The sequence below is a fragment of the Rhipicephalus microplus genome, chromosome 9 (genome assembly GCF_043290135.1).
Source record: "Rhipicephalus microplus isolate Deutch F79 chromosome 9, USDA_Rmic, whole genome shotgun sequence".
Lineage (NCBI taxonomy): Eukaryota > Metazoa > Arthropoda > Arachnida > Ixodida > Ixodidae > Rhipicephalus > Rhipicephalus microplus.
In genome coordinates, this window is record NC_134708.1 from 57,651,457 (window position 1) to 57,676,430 (window position 24,974).

General features: G+C 49.3%; 1 protein-coding gene across 1 annotated transcript; it reads right to left on the reverse strand.

Moving 5' to 3' along the window:
• LOC142771347 (uncharacterized) lies at window positions 1–5,506 on the reverse strand. Its single transcript, XM_075872824.1, has 2 exons — window positions 5,192–5,506; window positions 1–244 (listed from the first exon to the last, which is right to left on the reverse strand). Exons 1-2 carry the CDS (start codon window positions 5,440–5,442, stop codon window positions 28–30), a joined length of 468 nt encoding a protein of 155 aa, XP_075728939.1. The 5' UTR covers window positions 5,443–5,506; the 3' UTR covers window positions 1–27.
• Window positions 5,507–24,974: the final 19,468 nt, after the last annotated feature.

A 24,974-nucleotide genomic window follows, 5' to 3' on the forward strand; every position in this document is an offset into this window, starting at 1 on the left:
AGAGAGTTTTATTGTGGGCCGGCCCTGTCACCGCACGAGGTAGTAGCCCGGATTGTCCACCCTCCGAGCTCTGCCCGCCACCGTGGCGTTGTCACTCGACACGAGCTGGGGCGACGCGCACACGCACCCGGACGAGGTGTCGATCTTCTTCGGCTTCAGCACGCCGCTGACGTTGTACAAGACGTCGATGGCGTACGACAGCGTCACGCAGCGCCTGTTCGGGCCACACTGGAATTTCGGACACCTGCGCGCAACACACGCGTGCATCACATCGGGCTCGATCGAACAAAGGACGATATTTCAGAAGATGACTGTTTTTTTTTTTCATGTGTTATCGTAACGCGTACAGTAGGATGGCGTCTCGAGAGCAATTTTGTCGTTATTGAAAGGCGCTGGCTTGCAGTAACCCTTCAATGTTGCAGAAAATGAGTACATTGTACACAACAAGTAAACTGGTAAATGGGTACATTGCACACAACGAGTAAACTATCTGCTACCGTTCGATCATTCATTCGGAGAGAACATCTGGTGACTTGCCCTTATCGATGAATGTATTACATGTGTTATCAACACTGAAGTCGTGCCGCGCCGTGGTGGTCTAGTGGCTAAAATACTCGGCTGCTGACCCGCAGGTTCCGGGCTCGAATCCCGGCTGTGGCGGCTGCATTTCCGATGGAGGCGGAAATGTTGTAGGCCCGTGTGCTCAGATTCGGGTGCACGTTAAAGAACCCCAGGTGGTTAAAATTTCCGGAGCCCTCCACTACGGCGTCTCTCATAATCAAATGGTGGTTTTGAAACGTTAAACTCCACAAATCAATCATGGGTACATCGTCTGAATGTTATTGGGAAGGTTTTCAGAATAACATGCTGTAAGGACAAAGTAAGGCCACAGACCGCTGTGACCTTATTGGTAACTAGTTTCAATAGCAAGAATATATACGAATGATGCGCTGATGATTTGAAATTAGTTTCTATATCAGTAGTGTGACATTCTTTCTTGTGTTACCGGCAGCATGTGCGCCTAGAAGCTCTCCCCACGACGTGCAACCAACTACACCCCAGTCAGGCACTTAATTGTCTAAACTCACTTGCATGCACGCAAACATTCTTGAAGGTGTTCTAAGAGTTTTATCTTCGTCAAAGGTACACCGATCACGGATGAATGGAAAAACGACGCTGGATAAGAAAAGCGTTCTGGTGAGTTCCAGAAGGTCGGTAACAAAAATCGACCCGTACCTGCATGTAATCTGCAGATGTCATCGAAAGACGATAGTCTTGCGTGTGGAGAGAGTGAACAAAATATTTTTTATGTTCTGCGAAAGAAAATCGGTGAATGGTATTCTGGAGGCGCTGCAATAGAGTGCCTCAAGCCTGCGGCAGAGGCGAACGAACGCATCAAGTCACGTAACAAGTGAAACATGACCGCTATCTGGCAGTTGTCTTAGAAAACAAAGCGCGTGGCTCTGAGACGGGTATGCGCACCCATCTCAGAGGTGATAAGGTGTAGAACGCAAAGCGACGGGTAGGTGTCACCACCATTTCGTTTTAGCAAAGCGTCGGAAACATTCGCCTTTCCGTGCAATCGTTGCATGGTCAGTGCAGCATGATAAGCGCTATGGTCCTGAGAGAGAGAGAGTTTATTTACAGAAAGGTAGAGAGATCGGCCTGAGCTATAGTTTGCTCTGGCCTGCTCTTCTACACTACGGTCCTTAAAATTACTTATGTATGCCTTTTCCAGTAAGAGACGCACACGCAAAATATATACGTGTTGTTATGGTGTCCCAGACATGCGCAATAATTGCTTATTAATTGACAATTGCCCAAGCATGAACGCTGAACCTCGACCAACATATATGGGCGCTGTGGATGAGGTCGGCCGTTTCAAATACCCGATGCCCTTAAGAGTAGACAACTGTAAAGACAGACCGACCAAATTTTTTTGCGTCTAAGGTCCCAAGAAAGACTTTCGTCTTTTTAAAAAAAACATGGCTGTGGCCTTCGTGTTGTCTTGGACAAATGGATAACAGGCTACGGAACACTTGTTTTTTTTTTTTAATTATCTCAATGTGAAAATTCAAAGAAAAAAACAGTAAAGTTAGAATCGAACACGCTGTTACGAGGTCGGGGGTTTAGATCGAACTGACCGAGAAGGTGATCCTTGAATCCTATTCATTTTCCGTGCTTTCCTTGAAAATGTTATTAGAGAGTTTTCGGAAGCGTACGCTAAGTTAGCGGTCGTTGCCAAAGTAACGTTGCCGCATATGGGCACCATATGAGTTTTTGAATAGCGTTCGCCCCCGCAAACGCTAACGCACACTCGCAGGAGGCTCACTCAGCGCAGAGGAGTTTCGCGGGCTTTGCGAGCCACAGGCTATTTCTGATTTTTCGCGAGCGGACCGCAAAGGATAACGGTCGTTGGCGTTATGACGCACGCGCTGTCGCAACGACCGTGACGGATAGCATACGCAAAGCTTTGCGTACGCTATTCGGAAACTCCCCATCATCCCATATCCCCGGCCTGTCGTCTAGAATAATTTGTTTGGGTCAAGCAGAGAAACGAGTTCCTCGAAAAAAAATTCACATTTTTTTTAGTGTGAATACACTTTATAAGCGACCCGAAACCATCCACCGTCGTCGGCGGCGTCCGCAGTCTTCTCTCTATCTTTAAAAGAAAGAGGACTTGGCGGGCCGCAGCGCGACGCTCTACCAAATAAGCCACGGACGCGACGCTGATATCGGTGTCAGTAACGCGCCTTATATCTTTAACGCCGCTGCGCGCGTCCCCATCCCCCTTCGCTCGCTCCTCCGCTCTTCTCGCTCGCTGCAGCTGCGCGCGCACCCCTCTCTGTCGCGCGCCCGCCTTCTCTCTCAGTCTCCTGTCGAGAGCGGGTCGTGCGATGGATGTCCCGGAGGCAACGCTACCATCAACAACGAATGCAGTACAACCGAATGCCAGCACTGCACCCGTCGTTGGCGGGACGGTACCGCGGTGGTTTCGCCGACGTTGGAAGACAAGGCGGTGCTGCGAAGGGCTCGTGAGACCGAACGTAAGCGGGCGAAGCGTGCAGCGGATTCCGAACTGCGTGCTCGCGAGGCCGAGTGCAAGCGGGCGAAGCGTGCAGTGGATGCCGAACTGCGCGCTCGCGAGGCAGAGGACAAGCGGGCGAAGCGTGCAGAGGATGCTGAACTTCGCGCTCGCGAGGCCGAGGACAAGCGGGCGAAGCGTGCAGCGGATGGTGAACTGCGCGCTCGCGAGGCCGAGATGAGGCGTCAGCATCGAGCCGCGAACGCGGCCCAAGAAGCGGAACGACAACGCAAGCGTCAAGCGGAGAAGGGCGATGAAGGCCGGCGTCAAGACGCCGCTCGCAATCGTCAACGGCGAGTGGACGTTCCCGAAGCCGTTCGAGCCAGTGAACGTGCCGCGCGAGAGAGGGTGCGAGCCCTGGACTTTGCTCGTCCGGACGCGCGTTTCAAACGCGACTTTGTGGATCGCAGCTTTGGTCACAGCTGCGCCGTGTGTGACCGGCTGTGGTTCGTTAACAACCTGAGCTGCATTTCCGGCGTGAGGAACGAGACCAACAGGTTGAACGCGTTGCGGGTTCTTTGGAACGAGTTCGGACGACGGTCGGGCGAACACCGATGCGACGACATGGATGCGCAAGACCCGCGGCTGGCTCCCTTTGGTGCGTTCCGGGTGTGTGCGTCTTGCCGAGAGTCCCTGCTGGCCAAGCGGGTTCCGCCGTTGAGCAAGAGCCACGGCTACGCGTACCCGCCTCGTCCCGCGGACCTCCCCGATCTGAACCCGGTGGAAGAGCGCCTCATCTCGCCTTGAATCCCCTTCATGAGCATCAGGCGGCTCACGCGGGGCTTATAGGTGCTAATCTGTAGTGTAGTTTGTGTGTGTGTGTGTGATGCGCTCGCGATGTGTGAATTTATTGTATCGTACTAAAATCGTGAAGTGTAAATAAATAATACTTTGTATATAATGTATCTGTGTACAAATGCTTCGTGACAAACAACACTTAAATTCTTTAATTACACTTTAATCATCGTCATCAGTAATAAAACTCCCAAGCATTTTTCCGAGGGTGAACATGGTTAAGTGCGAATGCACGGGGTGATGCTATGAGGTGAAGTAAAGTTAAAATCTGTTGGCATTCGCCAGTGAGTTAACGTAAACTCCCCCGTGTGATCAAATTGCGATTCCTAGGAACCATTACACCATAAAGGCACCATAGTGTGATTAATAAATATAATAGTGCGAATTAATAAATACCCCTCATAGCATCACCCCGTGCATTCGCACTTAACCATGTTCACCCTCGGGGAAATGCTTGGGAGTTTTTTTTTTCTTAATTGCTAGTCGGTACTGTATGTAGTCAGACCTCGCCTCTTCACTTGGCTTAGGGTTGGATATTCCATGATAAACGACGCCTTTAACTCAACGATTAGTCCACCTCGCTGGAAAGGTGGCTACGGTTCTCTGCTGCTGACGCGATGGTTGCGCATTCGATCAGGGCTGCGGTGGTTGCATTTCAATGTAGGCGTAATGGTAGAGGCCCGGGTACTGAGCGATGTCCGTGAGCGGTAAAAAACACCAGATTGGCAAAATTTCCGCAGTGTTCCACTACGGCGTCTCTCATACTGAAGTCGTGGTTTAGGACAATAGTCCCCAGATTATTGCAACGCTTAACGCTTTACAAGAACTAGTTTGCGTGGTGCTCGAGCTCACTGAAAACGCCGTGTCTATTCTCCCAACCACCGGGACGATTGTCCAAAAACATTTCTCCCGGCGGTCGCCTCCCATTGGCTCTCATATGTCACGTGACTAACTGCCGTGAAAAGAGGAAAAACTGACTGCTGCGAGACAGACTGGGCATACGTAGCCTAGCGTGCGTTAGATTATGTTAGGTTAGGCTGCGGGACAGACTAGACATACGTGGCCTAGCGTGCGTTGGATTAGGTTAGGTTACGTTAGGTTATAGTGAATATATTAGGCCAAGTTCCACCAGTTGCTGGAAGAATCATACCAAAAATTTATCCCGGCAGTTATTCACGTGACTTACGAGGGCCAATGGGAGGCGACTGCCAGGAGAAAATTTTTTGATCAATTATCCCGGTTGCCGGCCAAATAGACACACCTCACTGGAAAAGCTTCGTATCACGAAAACAATTGTGACGAGCCACTCACCGGCAGCTCGCCATGGGTATCTCGGAAGGTATCCGCTTCGGGTCCACGTTGATGATGACATCGAACGGGCAGGTCGAGCGGTCCCCGATCTCGACGGCGTTGGCGTCGGACAGGCAGCGGTTCTGCTCGCGGGGCACCCGCCGTCCCGCCGAGCTGCTTTGCCAGCGCCACGGAATGTCGACCCCGCAGCTGCACGAAACGCAGCCGGCCCACACGGCCAGCAACAGCGTCAAGCCCAGCGAGGTGGCCATTTCGGACTGCTTGCAAGCTGCTGCCTGTTCCTAGGCGTGGGCAGGCTCGTCAAAACATGGCGCATGCTCACTACGGGTAGAATTCTCGCTTGCTTGTTCTCTATCACTGGCTTCTACCCACTGTCAAGAATCGATAAAAAAGTGGGCGGTAATACAAATGAGATAAAAAGGAAACGTGACTGATCCCTCTGTTATAGAAATCGGTATAACAAGAAAGTGAGACATGTCTTCATAGAAGTAGTGCTTGTTGTGTAGTGATATGCGAGCGCTCAAACGATTTCTGTTGACGTTTCACAGCTATAGTACCGTTTCATGTGAAGAGAGGCACGCTTACGCATAGTGGATCGTCTCCGTCGCGACAACTACCAGGAATGATCATGATTCAGCCATTTTGGTAACTGAAGTGTTTAACATGTCTGCAGACGGCATATCGTTATTCGCGCACAAAGATGACATCAACAAGAACTCACTAAACAGTGCTACTCAATATGCTGGACGTCGAAGATCGTCAATTTTGGAGAGAAACAGCACGGTGTGCACTCCTGAAAACTATCCAGCGCTCACGCATACTGCGCTCCAGTAATTCTGAGCTCAGACGCTCGTAGCATGAGCCAAGAACACGCGCTTGCGTTCCACGTCCTCCTGGCCTCAATTTCGCACTGCCAAAACGCACCATTTACCCGACGACCTCGTTGCCTTGCTGCGGTGCTCAGTGTATAGCAGGTTTATTGAATAATTTGGTGCTAACGAATTCGAAGTAGTCTGCGATGAAACATCGTTCGCACATGTGGAAGGTGCAAGACCCCAACAACGAGTGGACACTCGTGGTATGACCGACCTCCCTGGTTTTGGCGCCGCTTGGACGCATGACACATTGTGGCTGAGCCTACTCTGATTTCTTCCGGGTCAGTGCTCCCAGAAAGGCGCCAAGAGAGGTGACAACACGAAAGTCCTTCCTCAAATTCTCCAGGTCCGTCGGGTACCCTCGTAAAACCCTCTGGACGCACGCCTGACCGAGTGACAGATTAGAGAGAACTATCGGCCGTCGAAACACTCGGTGCTTTTGACAGACTATACTACGTCTCATACATAAAGTGCGACGTTGTGTGGGCTAGCGAGACTACTGCAATGATTGCGTTTGCACGAAGAAATGGTACAATGATTTTTCTGTCTGAGACAATTTTTTTTCCTCTTTGGATGCTAGTAAAGACACCTCGTTTTACGGTTGTCTATAAGTTGTTCTGGGTCACTTCACGTCTCTTTGTTCTCATTTCTTGATGCTTCGTTTGTTCCTTTTGCGACGCTGTGCGCGCGATGTCGTGCTCGTATCGCACGAAAGTTTGCAACGATGAAAACCAAATGCGAGCTCACAAAACTTCTTGCATAGCTTTCACAGCGTTGCGTCTGGTGTGGGATGCGGGCTACTCGAAACAAGGTCGTGGATTTCAAATGTTCTTGAAACGAGAAACGCTTTTACACTGAAGTACCACCACCGCGGCAAGAAGAGAAAAATGGATACCGGTTTTATTTCATCCATGGCAAGCACGAAACCATTGTTTCGCGAATTTCCCTGAATTTCATTCAGTAAATTGGCTTGCTATGTGCAACGCTGTTTTTAAAGCTCCGGGGCTTGAGAAAGAGTATTTAATTCCACTCTCGTTAAATGCCACACTGTATATGTTAGTGTATGAGCTTCGCAAAACCAACATTTGAAACATAGTTAAATTTTGTTCCGTTTTCCATTATTCATCGGACTACATCAGAGTTGAATATTAAAAACACACAGATGTTTAAACACACAGATAAAAAACACACAGATATATATATATATATATACATATATATATATATATATATATATATATATATATATATATATATATATATATATATATATATATATATATATATATATATATATATATATATATATATATATATATATATATATATATATATATATATATATATATATATATATATATATATATATATATATAAACATATACTTCTTTCCTTTATTCAATAACGAGGGTCTCGTACGGGCAGACTTAGTGCCTTTAGGTTGTATACGAAGGACCATTGGTCAGCTGCCAGTTAGCAATAAGTTCACGTGCTACGTGACGCCAAACAGGCTCATAAAGAGTGTGCTACACTCGCCGCCATGGATGCTAGTGGTGCTGAATGACACTCCCACGTTTAAAATTGACATAGATACCCAATAAAGTGGCTGGCGGGATAGCTGTCGTAGTAGCTGAAGTAGTAGAGCATCGAACGCGTTATTCGAAGGTCGCAGGTTCGGATCCTGCCCACGGCAAGTTATCTTTTAACCCACTCTTATTTCTTCTCATTTACATTACAATTGGCCTAATAACTTCCCCTATACCTTCCTTGGCATTATTGTCTGTTAGATCTCATTATTATTGCGTAAAACACGAAAAACGAGCCCTTAAGTATACACTTGTTTCCCTTATATCTATACCGAAATATAAATCACATACATGGATGGCATCGACATTAGTCTAGCCACTAAGGTACATGCCAGATTTTTAACACGTGAAATGTTTTCTTTGGTTATGCCTGATGATTTTAATGTAAGAAAAAAACGCACCAACCTCAAAAATACTGCTTTGAAGAAAAGCAAAAGCAAAAGCTACGTAGGGCTTAATGCGAGTTTTCTGCAAAAAAGGGCCAAGAAACATTTGTAAAGCCGCGAGTAATCGAGTGTGGTGTATTTTCTGAAAGGTTAGGAAATTCTGTATTTGGCGAGAGTGATAACCTTAAACAGATTTTTTTGGTGACTAACATGCAAGTGTCATCCAACCTTAGATTGTTTAGCAGTTACCCATTTCTCTTCGACGGCTTTGTAGGTGTCAAACAGGCCGTGCCAACAGCGCTTTCTCAGTGACAACGTATTTGCGCGAAACGGACGCAATGTAACCGCATGCAACAGGTGGAAAGCGAAACCCACTCGCGCCATCTCACGTTCGCCTCCTGTGCGGTATACGCCTATCACGTAACTACCAACAGGACGCACGCAGTGCACATGGCTTCGTGAGCACTCGCAAGGAAAAACCGCGTCGCAAAGCTATGGACGCGCTGTCGTCGATGCGCCACGATGTTTGTACTTCGCTTATATGACTTATTGGCGCCGTTCTTGCTTTTCCTTTTCTTCAAAGCCGTCCTCACTGTCAACACATGCGAGTTCAAGGCGAGAACGTGTCTGCTGCTACTTTACGAAAAAAAAAAGAGCTTATGTAACTCTTTTTGTGAGTCCCAACTTGAAGAAGTACATGACTCCTTTTGAAGGGACGTAGAAGAGATAAATAATTGTTTTGCGTATTAGTAAAGAACAACTTCGCAGTCCCGAAATAGCCACTATTCTTGCGAAACGACGCTTCATAAGCGAGGAAACGTGCTAGAAAATGTGCATGGGGACACCACCAAGAGATCGTCGCACCAAACACCACGACGTCATACATTTTGACGCCGTCTTCTGGGTGCCACGTAGTCAATATTTGATAAAAGTGATCTACGTTGTCATCTGTAGATGCCATAGACCTAGCATGTGAAGTTTCAGATACTTTTTATAGCCTTTATGTTACGGAAATATACAAAAGATACGTTTTCATTTCCATGACGTCGCACGTGAAGATGTCAGTGCGAAGTACAAGTATGAAACTCGAACAATAATTTTCTCCGCCGATAATGAAATAATGATTGTGTAACTTGAGAAATCACAGCTCCAAAAGTACGGTTTAGTAATCTAAATTGAGTGATTGCTTCACTTTGGAGTCCCTTTATAGAGATACGTGAGATCTCTTTCGAGGGTATTACATTTTCATCGGAGTGTCGTGGGAGCGAAGACGAATCGGACGTGTCTCTTAGAAGAAACTGTCCTTGCTAATTCACCGCGGTGGCATCGCGGTTACGGCACAAGGCTGCCGACCGCAAAGTCACTGGTTCGATCCCGTCTGTGACGGTCACATGTCAGTGAAGTCTAGTATATGCCCGTGTACTGTGCGATATCAGTGCATGTCCTAGAACACCCAATAGTCGAAATTTTCAAAGCTCTCCAGTATGACAAGCTTCAAAATCATATCGTGGTATTCGAAAGGAAAACCAAGATACTATATTTAATAACTTTTTTCTTTTTTTTCTTTCTTAGTTACACGAGGCAGGTCAGGACTCGCCGAAAACATTGCCACCTTGCACTGACGTCCAAGAAACAGTCATGTAGGAGCTCCAATGTAGTGGAACGGGAACTTCGTGATATCCTGTTAGTGTTACCAGTAAATCGCATGCTGCTTTCTTCGCTATTGCTGCGCAAGAACCCAACAAGTTTTCAGCTAGCTTGTTAGCACGATGTAGCACGTTAATCGCCGCGGAATCGTATACTGCGGTAACGTCGTGTAAGCCACGATATTGAAACAACGTGGTGCATCCAAGACGTGATGCGCAAGCCATCATTATTCTTTTTGTATATGCAAAAGGACGTATTTTGTACATTTTGAGCAGATACCACAATAAGAAAACATTTATTTCGTAAGTGCTATAGTAAAATTGATCATCACCTGCTACAGTGGTCTACTGGCTGTGGTGCTCCACTTACGACCTGTAGATCAAATACCAGCCGTGGCAGCCGCATTTTTGATGGATGTGAAAGGCTTGAGACTTGTTTTGTTAGATATAGCTGCGCATGTGGAAGACGGTATGGTCAAAATTTCCAGAACTCTCCTTCTGTGTCCTCTTTAGAATCTTTATTTCTTTATCCTACTCAGGGTAGCAAACCGATTACTTCTACCAGGTTAACTTCCTTGTGCTTACCTTTTCATACATCTCTCTCTCTGGTGCGCCAAACACCGTCAAATATTATTATTATTACTAATATAGTTTCATTATTAGTAACTTCAATATCATATATTGGTGGATATCTTTTTTTATGACCATGTGAAGTTCAACCCAGTGTTGAATTTTATGCTCAAATGTGCGCCTGTCATATTGTGGAGCCCTAAATGCAAGCGAAGATGCTTGTGCACTGCGCGGCTGTGTCAAAAGGAGTCCAAATGGCCGCCCATAAGCTACCAAGGTGCGTTTCCTGGCAACAAAACCCTAACTGTGAGAACGCAAAATGCGGCGAGGCCCTGCGCGCAACAATTCCGTTGAACAGTCAACTACATTGCGCATATAAATAACTCGCGGGTTTTCACGTGTCAACACCACGATACGATTAGGAGACTCGGTAATGATTTTGGGCACCGATGGTGTTTTTTTATAATTTACACCAAAATCAGTGTGCACGTATACTTGCGTCATGGCTGGTGATTATACCCGCGTACCCATGCTTCGCAAAATTGCCTTTTTACATTTTTTAAACCTTGTGCAACGTGAAGGATAAGGACTGAATAAAGAGGAGAGACTGTGTAGCGCGAGTGCGTGCGTGTGTGCGTGCGTGTGGTTGTATGCAAATCAGTACGTGTGCTCGTACTTGTACTTATATTTGCCTGTATTGTGCTATGTTAAGATAACCTTGTACCTATTTCATATTCGCGTGGGTAGGGCTGCCCGAAGCACAAGGCGGGCTACATCAACGTCCACAAACTCAGCCACAGCCACAACTATGCTGGGTGGTATTGGACGGTGAATGGCATGTACTCTAACGGTGGGTGAAGTATACTAGCCTTCACCTCGTGCATGGCAGCAATTCCTAGAAATATTTTCTGACCTAAATGTATTAGAGATCGCACGGAGACTATGTACTGTTTTACAAGGGTTTCAACGCAAAGCAATCCACTACGTTGTAATTCAAATTCAGTATCGAAAATTGTTTTAATGCTTCCCCGTACAGGGAAACAAAATTATGTTGGGACTAAAGGCTTATCACTTGAAAGAAAACTCAACACCCTTTACAAAGTTCGTACAGCACTCGGAAGTTATACAATAATATACAGATCAATATTGATTAAAAGCAAACAGAAGCACAATATCATAGGTGATAAATAAAGTAAGTTTCGAAAATAGTAAGTTATGGTTATATTACAGGAAAAGTTCTGTTCACTGGGTGAATTGGGAGGTGCGGGAATGGCACCGCTTATGGCAATGTTTCATCGCGTCGCAAACCAAAATACTGACAGGGCTCCGTATTCAAACGTCTAAGACCAGTCTAAGTTTAAAGCTATCTTCCTCTTGACTAGTTGTATTGCTCCTCTTACATCCACCTCCGGAAGCTTCCTGCACCAAAACGTGACACTGGTGCACTGCCTCCGAAATCGGACGTAATGCTTTGCTTGCTCTCACTGCACCTCACCTGTTCTTGCACTGCCCCGGCGATCAGTGGGACATTCACAGAGGCAATTCAAAGGGGCGATCTAGTGTGTAGTGGGACCTCTGTCATCACGTGTCGTCACGCACTGTATGATGTCATGATAGCTTAACGTATTTTGTCGTTTATTGACGCCACGTTCACATCATATATGGTGCCGCCACAATTACAAGATAGTAGTTCAATCCATCGCTTTTGTGGGCACCGCCCACGCCGATGGTCCATACTCGTGTTTGATGAGACACGTCAGGCTTATGCATTAAGATCTCTTTGGCTAGATTTTTTTTCGGATGAACTATGAGCCAATCTGGTAGAAATGTCCGGAGTCCTTCATCACGGCGTGTCTCGTAATCATATGGTGGTTTTTGTGACGTTAAAGTCTACTTATAAATCAATCACCTATCAGCCGATTTACATTTATTTATAGAAGCTTAAAAAAGGCAACCCGTCCAAGACAAATACCGAAGGAATAGAATGTCTTGCTGTGAGATTTGGTGCATTTTCGTTAAAATGAAAGCCAAGTGCAGAAATAAAGAGAGGTCGAAATAGCCAAAAAGACGGATGGGTGCTCGTTATCAACTCATTTATTACAAAAAAAAATCTGGACGGTTTTCATATTGAAGGTCCTGCGGCGCCGCAGGCAAACAGTGACACGCGAACTTTTGCAGACACTCTCGCAGATGTTTCTCACAAAAATGTAGGGCGCAGATTTTGTCAGTGAAATGTAAGTGTGAACACACGAGAGCGAAATTCAGCAGCTTTGCCGTAATATGTATGAAATCTTTGGATGTGTAGCGAAGCCTCCGAACTCGGAAATGGGTCGAGCTCTTGAGTACCTTCTAGTGGGGCTGCCCAACAAGGACGCCGCTCACGCTGAGAGCCCGTGCTTGGCTGTGACTGTCGCCATTGTATATTCTCGCTCGTTGCCGGCTAATAAACGCCTTAACAATTTGGTGGAGAGTGCTGCGATCCCTGTCTATGCCTTTGGAGCTACGATCACGTACCCTGCCATCTACTATGTACCACGACGCTTCTCAGCAAACGCCTCCTCCAATGCCACCCCCTTGTCCCGGTGTCCCCAGAATCCGCGATCCACCCATCTTCACTGGCGCTGATGGCACTGACGTGGAGGACTGGCTTGGCATTTACGAGTGCGTGAGCGTCCCCAACAAATGGGACGAGGACGGCAAGCTGACCAACTTGGTATTCTATCTTACGGGTGTTGCCAGTTTGTGGTACAACAACCACGCGTCCAATTTTGCCACCTGGTCTGGTTTTAAGACCGCAATCACCAACGTCTTCGGCCGCCCTGCTGTTCGCAAGCTGCAAGCCGAGCAGCGCTTACGCGAACGTGCTCAGGAGGCTGACGAGTCATTCGCCAGCTATATTGAAGACGTCCTGGACCTATGCAACAAATCTAATCCCACCATGTCCGAGTCTGACAAGATCCGAAACATCATGAAAGGCATTGACGATGATGCCTTCACGATGCTGCTCGCCAAAAACCCCGGCACAGTGGCTGAGGTAATCCCATTGTGCCAGAGCTACGAGGAGCTCCGTCAGCAGCGTTCGATGACCCGACGCCCCCCCCCCCACGAGCTGCAACGCTTGCTGGCTTTGAGGCCAGTTGTGACCAAGTGGCGTTGACGGCAGACCTAAAGTCCTTCATCCGTGAGGAAATCGCGCGTCAGTTCTCGCCCCTGCCCTTTGCCCACCAATCGACTGTTCAACAATCGCCTACTACCCTTCTTCCTCCCGTCCGTCGAGCGATTGCACAGGAAATAGCGGAGGTAATGCCTGCGTACCACCCTCCACAGCCTCCGGCTCCTGCACCCTTGAGTTACGCGCAAGTGGTCGCCAGGCCGCCCCAAGTCGTTCCAGCAACCGCCCCTCTGACTTACGCCGAAGCTGCCGCTCGACCTCCGTCCTTTGCAACGGGTGTGCCCGCTACGTATGTTGACGTATCCCCTCAGCCTCAGCTTCAGTCCACCATGCAGCCACCGTTCCATCCATCAGCCCTTGTGACATGGGTGAGACCTACCCCGGTGAACAGATGGCGCACACCCGACAACCGGCCCATCTGCTTTGCCTGCGGTTACGCCGGTCACGTGGCCCGTTATTGCCATCGCGTACAGCCGGCTTCAATTTCTTCACCTGTTGCTGGCCAACTCAGCCGTCCTTATCGCGAAGAACCGCCGTCTATGCCATCTCGATCCTCGCCCATGTCCATCTCGAAGATCGCCGTCTACACGACGCCGTTCCCTGTCTCCCATTCGGCCAAGTGCGGCAGCTCATGAGCGGGAAAACTAGTCGTCGCAATCCCCGAGGCAAGGACTGCGACGCTATCGCAATGTGAAAGCCCTCAGAGCAGCCCCTCGAATGTCATTGACGTGCTTGTGGACGGTGTTTGTGCATCGGCTCTTATTGACACTGGAGCTGCCGTATCAGTTATGGACGAAAAACTCTGCCGCTTACTTCGAAAAGGGACGACGCCACTTTCTGGGTTATCCCTCCGTACTGCAAGTTTGCACCGCATTCATCCTACAGCAGGGTGCACAGCTCGCGTTGTCATCCAGGACGTTCTGTATGTCGCCCAGTTAATCATCATTCAGGCATGCTCTCATGACGTCATTCTGGGATGGGACTTTTTCTCCCGCCATGACGCCGTCATCCATTGTGCCGCCGCCGAAATTGAGCTCTCACCCTTCTCGCATTTGACGCCAGAAGACACTCCCCCGACACTGAGCAAGAATCTAACGAAAGACGATACAACAGTGCCTCCAAACTCGACGACGGCTGTGTCTGTCTACTGCGCTGGTCTCTCCGACACCATTGGACTTGTTTCGCCATCTGACCGCGCTTGCAGCAGTGACATGTCGCCTTAGAAGACGACATTAACGAAGTGCGCGCGGGGCACTGGCGCTGTGGCACGAGCGCGAGCCTGGCGTCGAACGCTGGCCAGGAGTGACTCCAACGCCTGGGCTACGCTTTTGAACTTGTTCACGTTTCCTGTCCTTTAATAAATCGTCTACAGTCACAAGCGGCTGTACAGACGTAACAGTTGGCGACGAGGAAGACTGGATCGACTCATCGGCACTCCACCGACGTCAAGGAAATAACATGGCGACGCCCGACTTCGGTCGGCTACCCGAATTCAGCGGCAGCCCCAGCTCCTGGAGATCCTGGTATGGGAGGCTACAGTTCTTCTTCGAGGCTAACGAGATTACGGACGCATCGAAGAAACGTGCTCATCTGCTAACGCTGTGCGGGGAACAGACTTATGACATCGTCTGCGCCCTCGTTCAACCCAAGCAGCCCAACCAAGTGAGCTACGAGGACATAGTCAAGATGCTCAAGGCTCACTTCGATCCACAACCGTCTGAGGTCTTCTGCAGGGCACGATTCCAGCGACGTGACCAAAAGCACGACGAAACGGTCAGTGATTACGTCACGGCGCTCAAGAAGCTAGCAGCAGATTGCAATTTCGGGACAAGCGCAGACACTGCAGCGAATCCGACAATGCTGCCTATGGACGTCATGCTGCGTGATCGTTTCGTTTGCGGTCTTCGGAACGAGCAGGTCCAGCAACGGCTCTTCGCAGAAAAGGACTTGACGTTCAAGAAAGCTTTCGACCTTGCACTGCGAGCCGAAAACGCCATCGAAGACCAGAAACGCGTGAAAACCGAATTTAAAGAGTTTCACGAATCCTGCATAAGCACATGCAAGATAGACAACCAAGGTCACTCTAGTGCCTCTGCCCAAAAGAAGAAACAACGCTGTTGGCGTTGTAACGCGCTACATAATCCGGACACTTGCAAGTTCCAGACAGTCTCCTGCAACTACTGCAAGAAACGCGGACACATTGAAAAAGCCTGTCTGAAAAAGCGGAAAGAAGCAAAAACGAGCAACAGCATCGAATATCCCCAACAAGGAACTTCGACAGCTGCCTCAGCACCAGTGTCGACTCAGCAGGACTCATCAGACGTGGCCCTTTACGAGCTCAACACCGTAACCAACGCGTTCAGCACACAGAAGGTCATGACTCGGCTACGCGTACATGGCAAGTTCTTGGATTTTGAAGTCGACTCGGGTGCAGCCTGCACACTCATCAGTGAGGTCACGTTCAAAGCTACGTGGACAGATGATCGACCACGGCTTCAGACCGACAACATGCTCCTACGCACATGGTCAGGACAGTCTCTTCGAGTTCTCGGATGTGCAACGGTGATTGTTACGCACGGAAACAAAACCATGACACTACCACTTGTTGTCATCAAGGGAGCAGGTTGTAACCTCCTTGGACGAAACTGGTTTCCTCACCTGGGTATACAGATCACGGGCATCAATGATGTATCCGGCGATGAACTTGTTTCGAAGCTTCTCGACAAGTACCAATCTGTATTCGACGAGGACATATCAGGACACATCGGTCCAGCGGTACAACTAGACCTCGTGGAAGGAGCGAAACCAAAGTTCCTAAAAGCACGGCCGGTTCCTTTCGCGCTCCGGTCAGCTGTAGAAGCAGAATTGGATCGACTGCAAAGTCAAGGCATAATCGAGCCAGCACAGCATTCGGATTGGGCAACGCCTCTCGTACTGGTTCGAAAGAAGAATGGCTCGTTGCGAATATGCGGCGACTACCGTTGCACAGTGAACCAGGTATCAAAGAAGGCAGACTACCCACTTCCCTCAACTGATGAAGTGCTCAGCCACTTGAGGGGAGGCAAGGTCTTCAGCACCCTGGATTTAGCACAAGCGTACCAGCAACTTCACGTGACGCCAGAGACAGCAGAGATATTGACCCTGAACACGCTGAAGGGACTATACAGGGTCAAGAGGTTGCCTTTCGGAATTTCTGCAGCCCCAGCCATTTTTCAACGTTTTATGGAGACAATGCTGTCAGGCATCACAGGCGTGTGCGCATACCTAGATGACGTGATCATCAGTGGGAAAGACGCCACGGAACACGCCGAGAGACTGGAAGAAGTGCTGAAGAGGCTACGAAACTACAATCTGCGCCTCGGAAAAAACAAGTGCTGCTTTGCGGTGCGACAAGTCTTCTTTCTGGGACACCGAATCGACGAGACAGGCGTCCACACAAACGAAGAGAAAGTTCGAGCCATAACGGACGCTCCAGCACCAAACTGCAAACAAGCGCTTCAATCATTTCTCGGAATGCTGGCTTTCTACGACAGATTCTTGAAGAACAGGGCAACAGTTGCCAGCTGCCTATACCAGCTTCTTCAGAAGGACGCCACGTGGAGATGGGAGACAAAGCATCAAGAAGCCTTTGACAAGCTTAAGGCATTGCTGCTCAGTCAGACCGTACTGGCACAATACGACGAACAGAAGGAGCTTCTTGTCTCTTGTGATGCTTCACCATATGGCATAGGAGCTGTTCTGTCTCAACGTGATGACCAGAATAGAGAGGCGCCAATCGCTTTTGCATCTCGGACGCTAGGGCCGGCAGAACGCAAATATGCTCAATTGGACAGAGAAGGCCTTGCTGTGGTGTTTGCAGCCCACAAGTTCCACAAGTATATTGCGGGAAGAAAGGTGACTTTCGTCACTGACCACCAACCACTGCTCGGCATACTGGGTCCACAAAAGCCAACGGCTCAAGTCCTTTCTCCACGGATGACCAGATGGTGCATCAAGTTATCGGCGTATGACTACAGCATAATCTACAGGCGTGGCAAGAACCATCAAAACGCGGATGCGTTGAGCCGTTTGCCATTACAAGAACGTCTCGATGAACCCTGGCCTCCAGGTGACGTACTATTGTTCGAAGCGTTATCGAGACCTCCGTTGACTGCTGCCGAGATAGCACGCCTGACACAACAAGACAGCATCATGCAGAGGTTGTACAAGGCAGTGCAGGATGGTACAGTGGAGAAACTCACTGGAGATGAGTTTGCTCCTTACCGACGACGAGCGACCGCACTGGCACTACAGCGCGAGTGCATCACACTTGGATCCCGAGTGATCATACCGAGCTCAGCACGATCCCGTGTTCTGGCACTTCTGCATGCGGGTCACAGAGGCATGGTAGCCATGAAGAAGTGCGCAAGGAGCTACGTATGGTGGCCCGGAATGGACAAGGTGATCGAGGAAACGGTGCGACAGTGCCGTGAATGCCAAGCAACGCAAAAGAGCCCACCCAAAGCTCCTATTCCTACGTGGGACCGTCCCCAGACAGCATGGAACACGGTGCACGTTGACTTCGCGGGGCCACTACTCGGACGCACCTACTTAGTTGTTGTGGACGCATACACAAAGTGGGTGGAAGTCCGGCACGTGACACAAGCAACATCCGCGGCTGTAATCGACGTGCTCCGAAGCCTCTTTGCAACGTTCGGCATTCCCCGAAAGGTCATCTCCGACAACGGAAAAGCATTCATCTCCAACGAGATCAAGCAGTTCTATGCGTCGAACGGCATACAGGCTGCAACCTCACCAGCATATCATCCGGCAACAAACGGCCAGGCAGAACGCTATGTGGCGGAGCTGAAAAGAGCGCTGTTGAAAGATGCAGACAAGTCCATACAGTGCCGACTTGCAAGATTTCTGTATCGGCAGCACACGACAATACACACTACCACAGGTATGACACCGGCGAGAGCGATGTTCGGACGAGAATTGCTCTGCCCTCTCGATCTTCTTAAGCGGGAGACGGATAAGCGAAGTCCTGAGAGCCAGGAGGCATTGCAAAAATCACGCCGCTTCGCTATAGGGGATAGAGTGCTTATCCGGCAGTTTTTGAAAAAGCCAGATTGGATTGAAGGCGAAATACTGCGCCGCGTCGGACCACGATCCTGGCTTGTAAAAAGCGACCAAGGAAAGGTTCGGCGTCACCTCAATCACATGAGGAAAACGAGTCAGACCAGACAAACAACCCAATCGCGGACAGATTGGAGCGCAGCTGACGATCTCTTGGACGCAACGCCAGAAGAGACGCCATCGAGCTCAGCTGCTCAATCGCCTGAATCGCCCGAGATGCAAGATCACACTCCCTCGCAACCGTCGACGTCACAGGCAGTGGCCACTCGGCAACTGCGACCACCAGAGGTTAGGCGACCTCCAGACCGCTATGGAGACTTCGTCTAAGGGAGGAAGAGTGACATGTCGCCTTAGAAGACGACATTAACGAAGTGCGCGCGGGGCACTGGCGCTGTGACGTAACAGTTTACTTGTTCACGTTTCCTGTCCTTTAATAAATCGTCTACAGTCACAAGCGGCTGTACAGACGTAACAAGCAGGAAAGGGTTGCTAGTACCTTTCGCGACCGTGCAGGTCAACCAGGGCAACGCTGCTATTTTTGTAACCAACCCGTCCCCGTACGCTCTTACCTTGCTTCGAGGGGAATGTCTCGGCAGAGTGGAACCAGTCGACGACGCACAAGTCCTGGACGTACCCGATGACACGCGCGGTCCCAGGTCGTGTACCATCAATGCTGTTTCCACTTCTGATTCGTCATCTGCTGATGTATTTGGCCCCTCCATCGCTGAAAACCTTACGGTCGTACAGCGTTCCCAACTTCTGGACCTGTTGCAAGAATATCGTTCTTCTTTCGATGTCGGGCGAAGTTCTCTCGGTCGCACGTCCGTTGTTACGCATCGCATCGACACTGGTGCCCATCCACCTTTACGGCAACGTCCATATCGCGTGTCGCCTGCTGAACGTCGAGTAATTAATGATCAGGTTGACGATATGCTCCGACGTGACGTTATTTGGCCCTCGGACAGTCCATGGGCGTCTCCTGTTGTTCTTCTTGCGAAGAAAGACGGTTCTGTGCGGTTCTGTGTGGACTACAGACGGCTCAATAAGATCACTCGCAAGGATGTTTATCCACTGCCACGCATCGATGACGCGATTGACAGCCTTCATGAAGCCGATTTTTTTTCTTCTCTCGATCTGCGCTCGGGGTACTAGCAAGTACCCATGGCTGACGATGCTCGACCAAAGACCGCCTTCATCACGCCAGACGGCTTGTACAAGTTCAACGTAATGCCGTTTGGTCTATGTAATGCACCTGCGACCTTTGAGCGCATAATGGACACCGTTCGGCGCAACTTGAAATGGTACACGTGCTTGTGTTATCTCGACGATGTCATTTTCTTTGCTCCGGATTTCTCCATGCATTTCAAACGTCTGAAAGAAGCTTTCGCACGTGTGAGCGGTGCCGGCTTGCAACTAAATCTGAAAAAGTGCCGCTTTGCAGCACGGCAACTCACCATACTGGAGTACGTCGTGTCCAAAGACGGCATTCTTTCTGATCCTGCCAAGCTTAAGGCCGTGGCCGAATTCCCCAAACCTGCATCTGTCAAAGAACTGCGTAGTTTCGTGGGCCTGTGCTCATACTTCCGACGCTTCATACGAAATTTTGCCACGATCATATCACCGCTGACGAAGGTCCTTAGAAGTAACGGGCCCTTCAATTCGTGGTCATCCGAGTGCGATGACGCGTTCGCGAAGCTCCGCCATTTGTTGAAGTCGCCTCCCATTATACGTCACTACGACCCCACAGCCCCAACGGAGGTGCACACGGACGCCAGCGGTGTAGGCCTCGCGCTGTCCTGGCGCAGCGAAAACCCGGATTCCCTGAATATGTCGTAGCATATGCAAGCCGTACGCTCACGAAAGCCGAGAAAAACTACACCGTCACGGAGAAAGAGTGCCTGGTGATCGTCTGGGCTCTTACAAAGTTTCGACCTTATTTGTATGGTCGCCCATTCGATGTCGTCACCAACCATCATGCACTATGCTGGCTTTCATCATTGGAGGATCCCTCAGGCCGTCTCGCCCGTTGGGCTCTTCGCTTACAAGACTACGACATCCGCGTGCTGTACCGCAACGGACGCCAGCATGCTGACGCCGACGCCCTCTCGCGCTCCCCTCTGCCTGAAGGTGATGTGCTCTGCTCAGTATCCTCGGCTGCTGTTTCTGCCATTGAAGTTGACATCATCGCTACCGAACAGCGAAAAGATAATTGGATCGGCCCGCTCATCGACATGCTCTCTGATCCATCCGCAACGCCATCCACGCGTACCTTGCGTCGTCAAGCTCGCCATTTCACCATCCATGACGGCCTTCTACACCGACGCAATTACGACGCCGACGGCCGGCAGTGGTTACTCGTGATACCCCGCAGTCTGCGGTCAGAGATATGTGAATCCTTCCATTCTGATCCGCAATGCGCGCATTCTGGGGTATTCAAAACCTACCATCGCATTCCACAACGCTACTTCTGGCGCGGGATGTACCGCTATGTGCAGCAGTTCGTTCGCTCTTGCCTCACTTGCCAACGCCGTAAACCGTCAGCCCACATGTCGCACGCCGGTCTGCAACCGTTACCTTGCCCTGACCGTCCCTTTGGGCGCGTAGGTATCGATTTGTATGGACCACTTCCTCTGACGTCGGCTGGTAACCGATGGGCCATCGTTGCCGTTGACCATTTAACGCGATACGCCGAAACCACCACTCTCCCTGCGGCTACTGCGCGCGATGTTGCGTCCTTCCTGCTGCATCAATTTATACTGCACCACGGACCACCCCAAGAGCTTCTCAGCGATCGAGGCCGTGTCTTCTTGTCGGAAGTCGTCGAAGCCATTCTGACAGAAAGCCATTCTGTCCACCGCAAAACTACTGCTTACCACCCACAGACGAATGGCCTCACCGAACGCTTTAACCGCACCCTCGGCGACATGCTTTCTATGTACGTCACTGCCAACCACACTAATTGGGATAATATACTGCCCTTCGTCACCTACGCCTACAACACCGCCCCTCAGAGCACGACTGGTTTTTCACCTTTCTACTTGCTGTACGGAAGGCACCCGTCGCACACCATGGACATGATACTCCCGTACACGCCGAGTCCATCTGAGTGTACACCTATTTCCGAGACAACCAGGCTTGCTGAAGAGTGTCGCGAGCTTGCCAAGACTTTTACTACGCAAGAGCAAGAGCGGCAGAAGAGTATTTATGATGGCTCCACCACTTCTGAGCCCACGTTCCTTCCTGGTGCGCTTGTATGGCTCTCGATCCCGACCTCTGCAGCTGGCCTCTCTTCCAAACTACGTCCCAAATACGAAGGCCCCTACCGTGTCATCGAGTGCACCTCACCCGTCAACTATCTGATCGAACCCGTTGAACAATCTTCGGACATGCGCCGCCGTGGGCGCAACATCGTCAACGTGGAGCGCCTGAAAGCTTATTATGACCCCCTCATAGTAACAAGCTGTTAGGTCGCCAGGCGGCTCCCTCTTCGACCCCGGGGTAATTGTAGCGAAGCCTCCGAACTCGGAAATGGGTCGAACTCTTGAGTACCTTCTAGTGGGGCTACCCAACAAGGACGCCGCTCGCGCTGAGAGCCCGTGCTTGGCTGTGACTGTCGCCATTGTATATTCTCGCTCGTTGCCGGCTAATAAATGCCATAGTTTTGTCTCTCTTGTCCTGTATTTACTTTTTGTACTCGTCTTTCATTTTTCGTGCTCATAATTCATCACCCTTCATCTGAAGTGCTTCTTCTCTTTGAGCAACCAGATTCGCTAGTATAACTATAGGAGTTATATTATAGTTAAAATATCCTTCGTATTAACGGAGGCTTTCGTAGTTAAGAGAGAGTTGAAGCTCCGCCAATGCATGGGCGTAGCTGTGCCACCAAAAGATAAATTGCATATGGCTGATCAATTTCACTAAAATAAATAATCAAAAGTACATCCTGTTGGTCTCAAAAGAACTGGTTTATTTTTCTGTTCTTCCTTTTCTTCTCCTCTGCCTTCTCCTCCGCCTACTTTTCCTGAGCGCGCATTCTTTCTTGCGTTGTGTAGTTCTCATCGTTACAATAAACTCACCAGCGAAATGTGTCATCTAGTGATAACATTTCCGGGGACATATAAACACAACACTACTTTTTGAACAATTCGTAAGACAATGGTGGCTACATACTATTACAACAACAACTTCTACTACTACTACAGTGGAGGGAACGACCCACACCGTCAACGCAAATCGTGAAATTGATTTGCACGATGCAAAGGCACCCAATGCCCCTAACTAAACTACGCTGATTCAAAGGCTAGACACTTGTTTTTTTTTCTGGCCTTCGCTACCCTTCTTATAAGTGCTATCTCCTCCTTGCCACTTATTTCTTTAGAAGGCACGAATAATGCCAGAACTTATCAGTGAGCCAGTATGAATTTCACGCTTCTAGAATACACGCTGCTACCTCCGCTTACGATTACGCAAGCGCAGAAAACAAAGGGAACTGAGTTTATCTCGAATGCTTGCCATGCGAGTCAAGACATACCGGCCGTGTGACTGCATGGCAAAGCAGGGTAGGTGACAATTCGCAACAGATACCTCTGGTATATCCACCAATTGAGAGCTTATTTCCACGTGACGTCCCGGGAACAAACAGCTGGCGTCCCGAATCGGGCCGCAAAGATTGCGAACGGCGGGAGAGAATAACTTGCTCATTCTGGTTATCTTCAGCAATGGTTTGGGGACCCTTTGAAAGCAGCTGTAGCGATCTCTATCAGGGACTCTGGGACAGTCCGTTGGACAGCGAGAACCCATTAATTTAGAAATAACGTTTCTTGTCTCTCGTTTTTTTCTCCTGCTCACTCTCGGCAAAATATCCTGCTGGCCTGGAAGTGAAAATTATCTACACGTCAGCGACTCGGGCTCTTTGGGACAAGCCCATCCGACGCTACGTGTCAGCCGAGAACATACTTTTCTCACGCTGGTGGAGCGAACAGTCAGCCGAGGTTCAGACCAGAGTTCAAGATATGGTGAAGTCAGGTACGTTGCCTATATAGACTATATTTTTTAACGGCTAAGCTGTTCTCCATCACACAGGCTGGTTGCAGCAGGTGTAAACAACGCGCTGCTAAACAAAACGCACACTTATACAGCAAATTATAGTTATGTTCGGCACTGCATTATAACTAGCGGAACCTAGGAAAACTGCATTTGTTTCGTACGTGCTACGCGTCCGCGGTACATGATAAAGTCATTACGATTCGCAAGTACGGCGTGAGATTTTGATTATTTTATTGGTGATTACCGGTAATTGGTATAAAAAATGCTCACATCTCCACTGATGTGAATTCAGAGGAGTGGCGAAGCACTGGGTGTTCTACTGGTACGCCAAAGTATACGCTACGCACGTTGCCACCGCGAATGTAAATTGAGACGGTTCATATATATCCGAATGTATTTCATTCGTTCCGAAATATTGCTCTTTTATTTTAATCCTCTCGTTATACTTTGTATATCTTCTTGAGTTCTGGATTCTGTTTTCCCTTCATTATTACTGCTTTGTGCGCGGTGAAATGGATTGCTTAAGGTTCTTCGTTCGGATCTAATCTAAAGTTGGCAAAGGCAATGCCTTTGCATATTCTTCGGGTGGTTGTTAGTTGCTTCCGGTCATATGAAATGCATCGTAGAGCGTGTCGAGACATCGTATACCCCGAAATCCGGTCGTTGTCTATATAGACGTTGACGTCGCCGACTAGCATGAAGGGTCTGTGCTCGTACAATGCTTCGTAATCGCACTCACAACAAACGCACTTATGTTTCGCCTTTGACGATAAGATGCTCCGTCTCGGTAGATCAGAGCTTAAGGTGCTAGACTGCTGACCCAAAGGTGGCGGGTTCGATTCCAGCCATGGTATTCACATTTCGGTGGAGGCGAAATGGTAGGGGGTCATGTACTGTGCGATGTCCGAGCCCGTTAAAAACACCGGATAGTCGAAAATTCCGGTACCCTCTTCTTCAGCGTCTCTCATAATCGTATCGTGGTTTTCTGGCACAATCAAAACGTTTATTTGAAAAAAAAACGAGGAAAAAAATAGATACGGGGAGCATGTGGGTGGGGCCTTTATTCCAGGGATCCACTGGCTTTAGCGGCCCGCTGCGCCTGGTCGAGGAGCGCTAGTTGCACTCCCAGATCCTCGCTGGCGAGCAAAGTCTCCCACTGCTCCCTTGCGGAAATTTTGCCGGCTATTTGCGGAGAGTTAATTTCGGTTGGCTATTTTCCCGACAATCCCACGTTATGTGGGCGAGAGTGGGCCTGCCTCCGCACCACGGACAACTATCACTGTACATCGCAGGGTGAATGGCATGCTTCAACGAAAGATTTGGATATGTGTTAGTTTGTATACGGCGCCAGTCATAAGAATTCCGGCCGGGTAAAGCTCTGTGT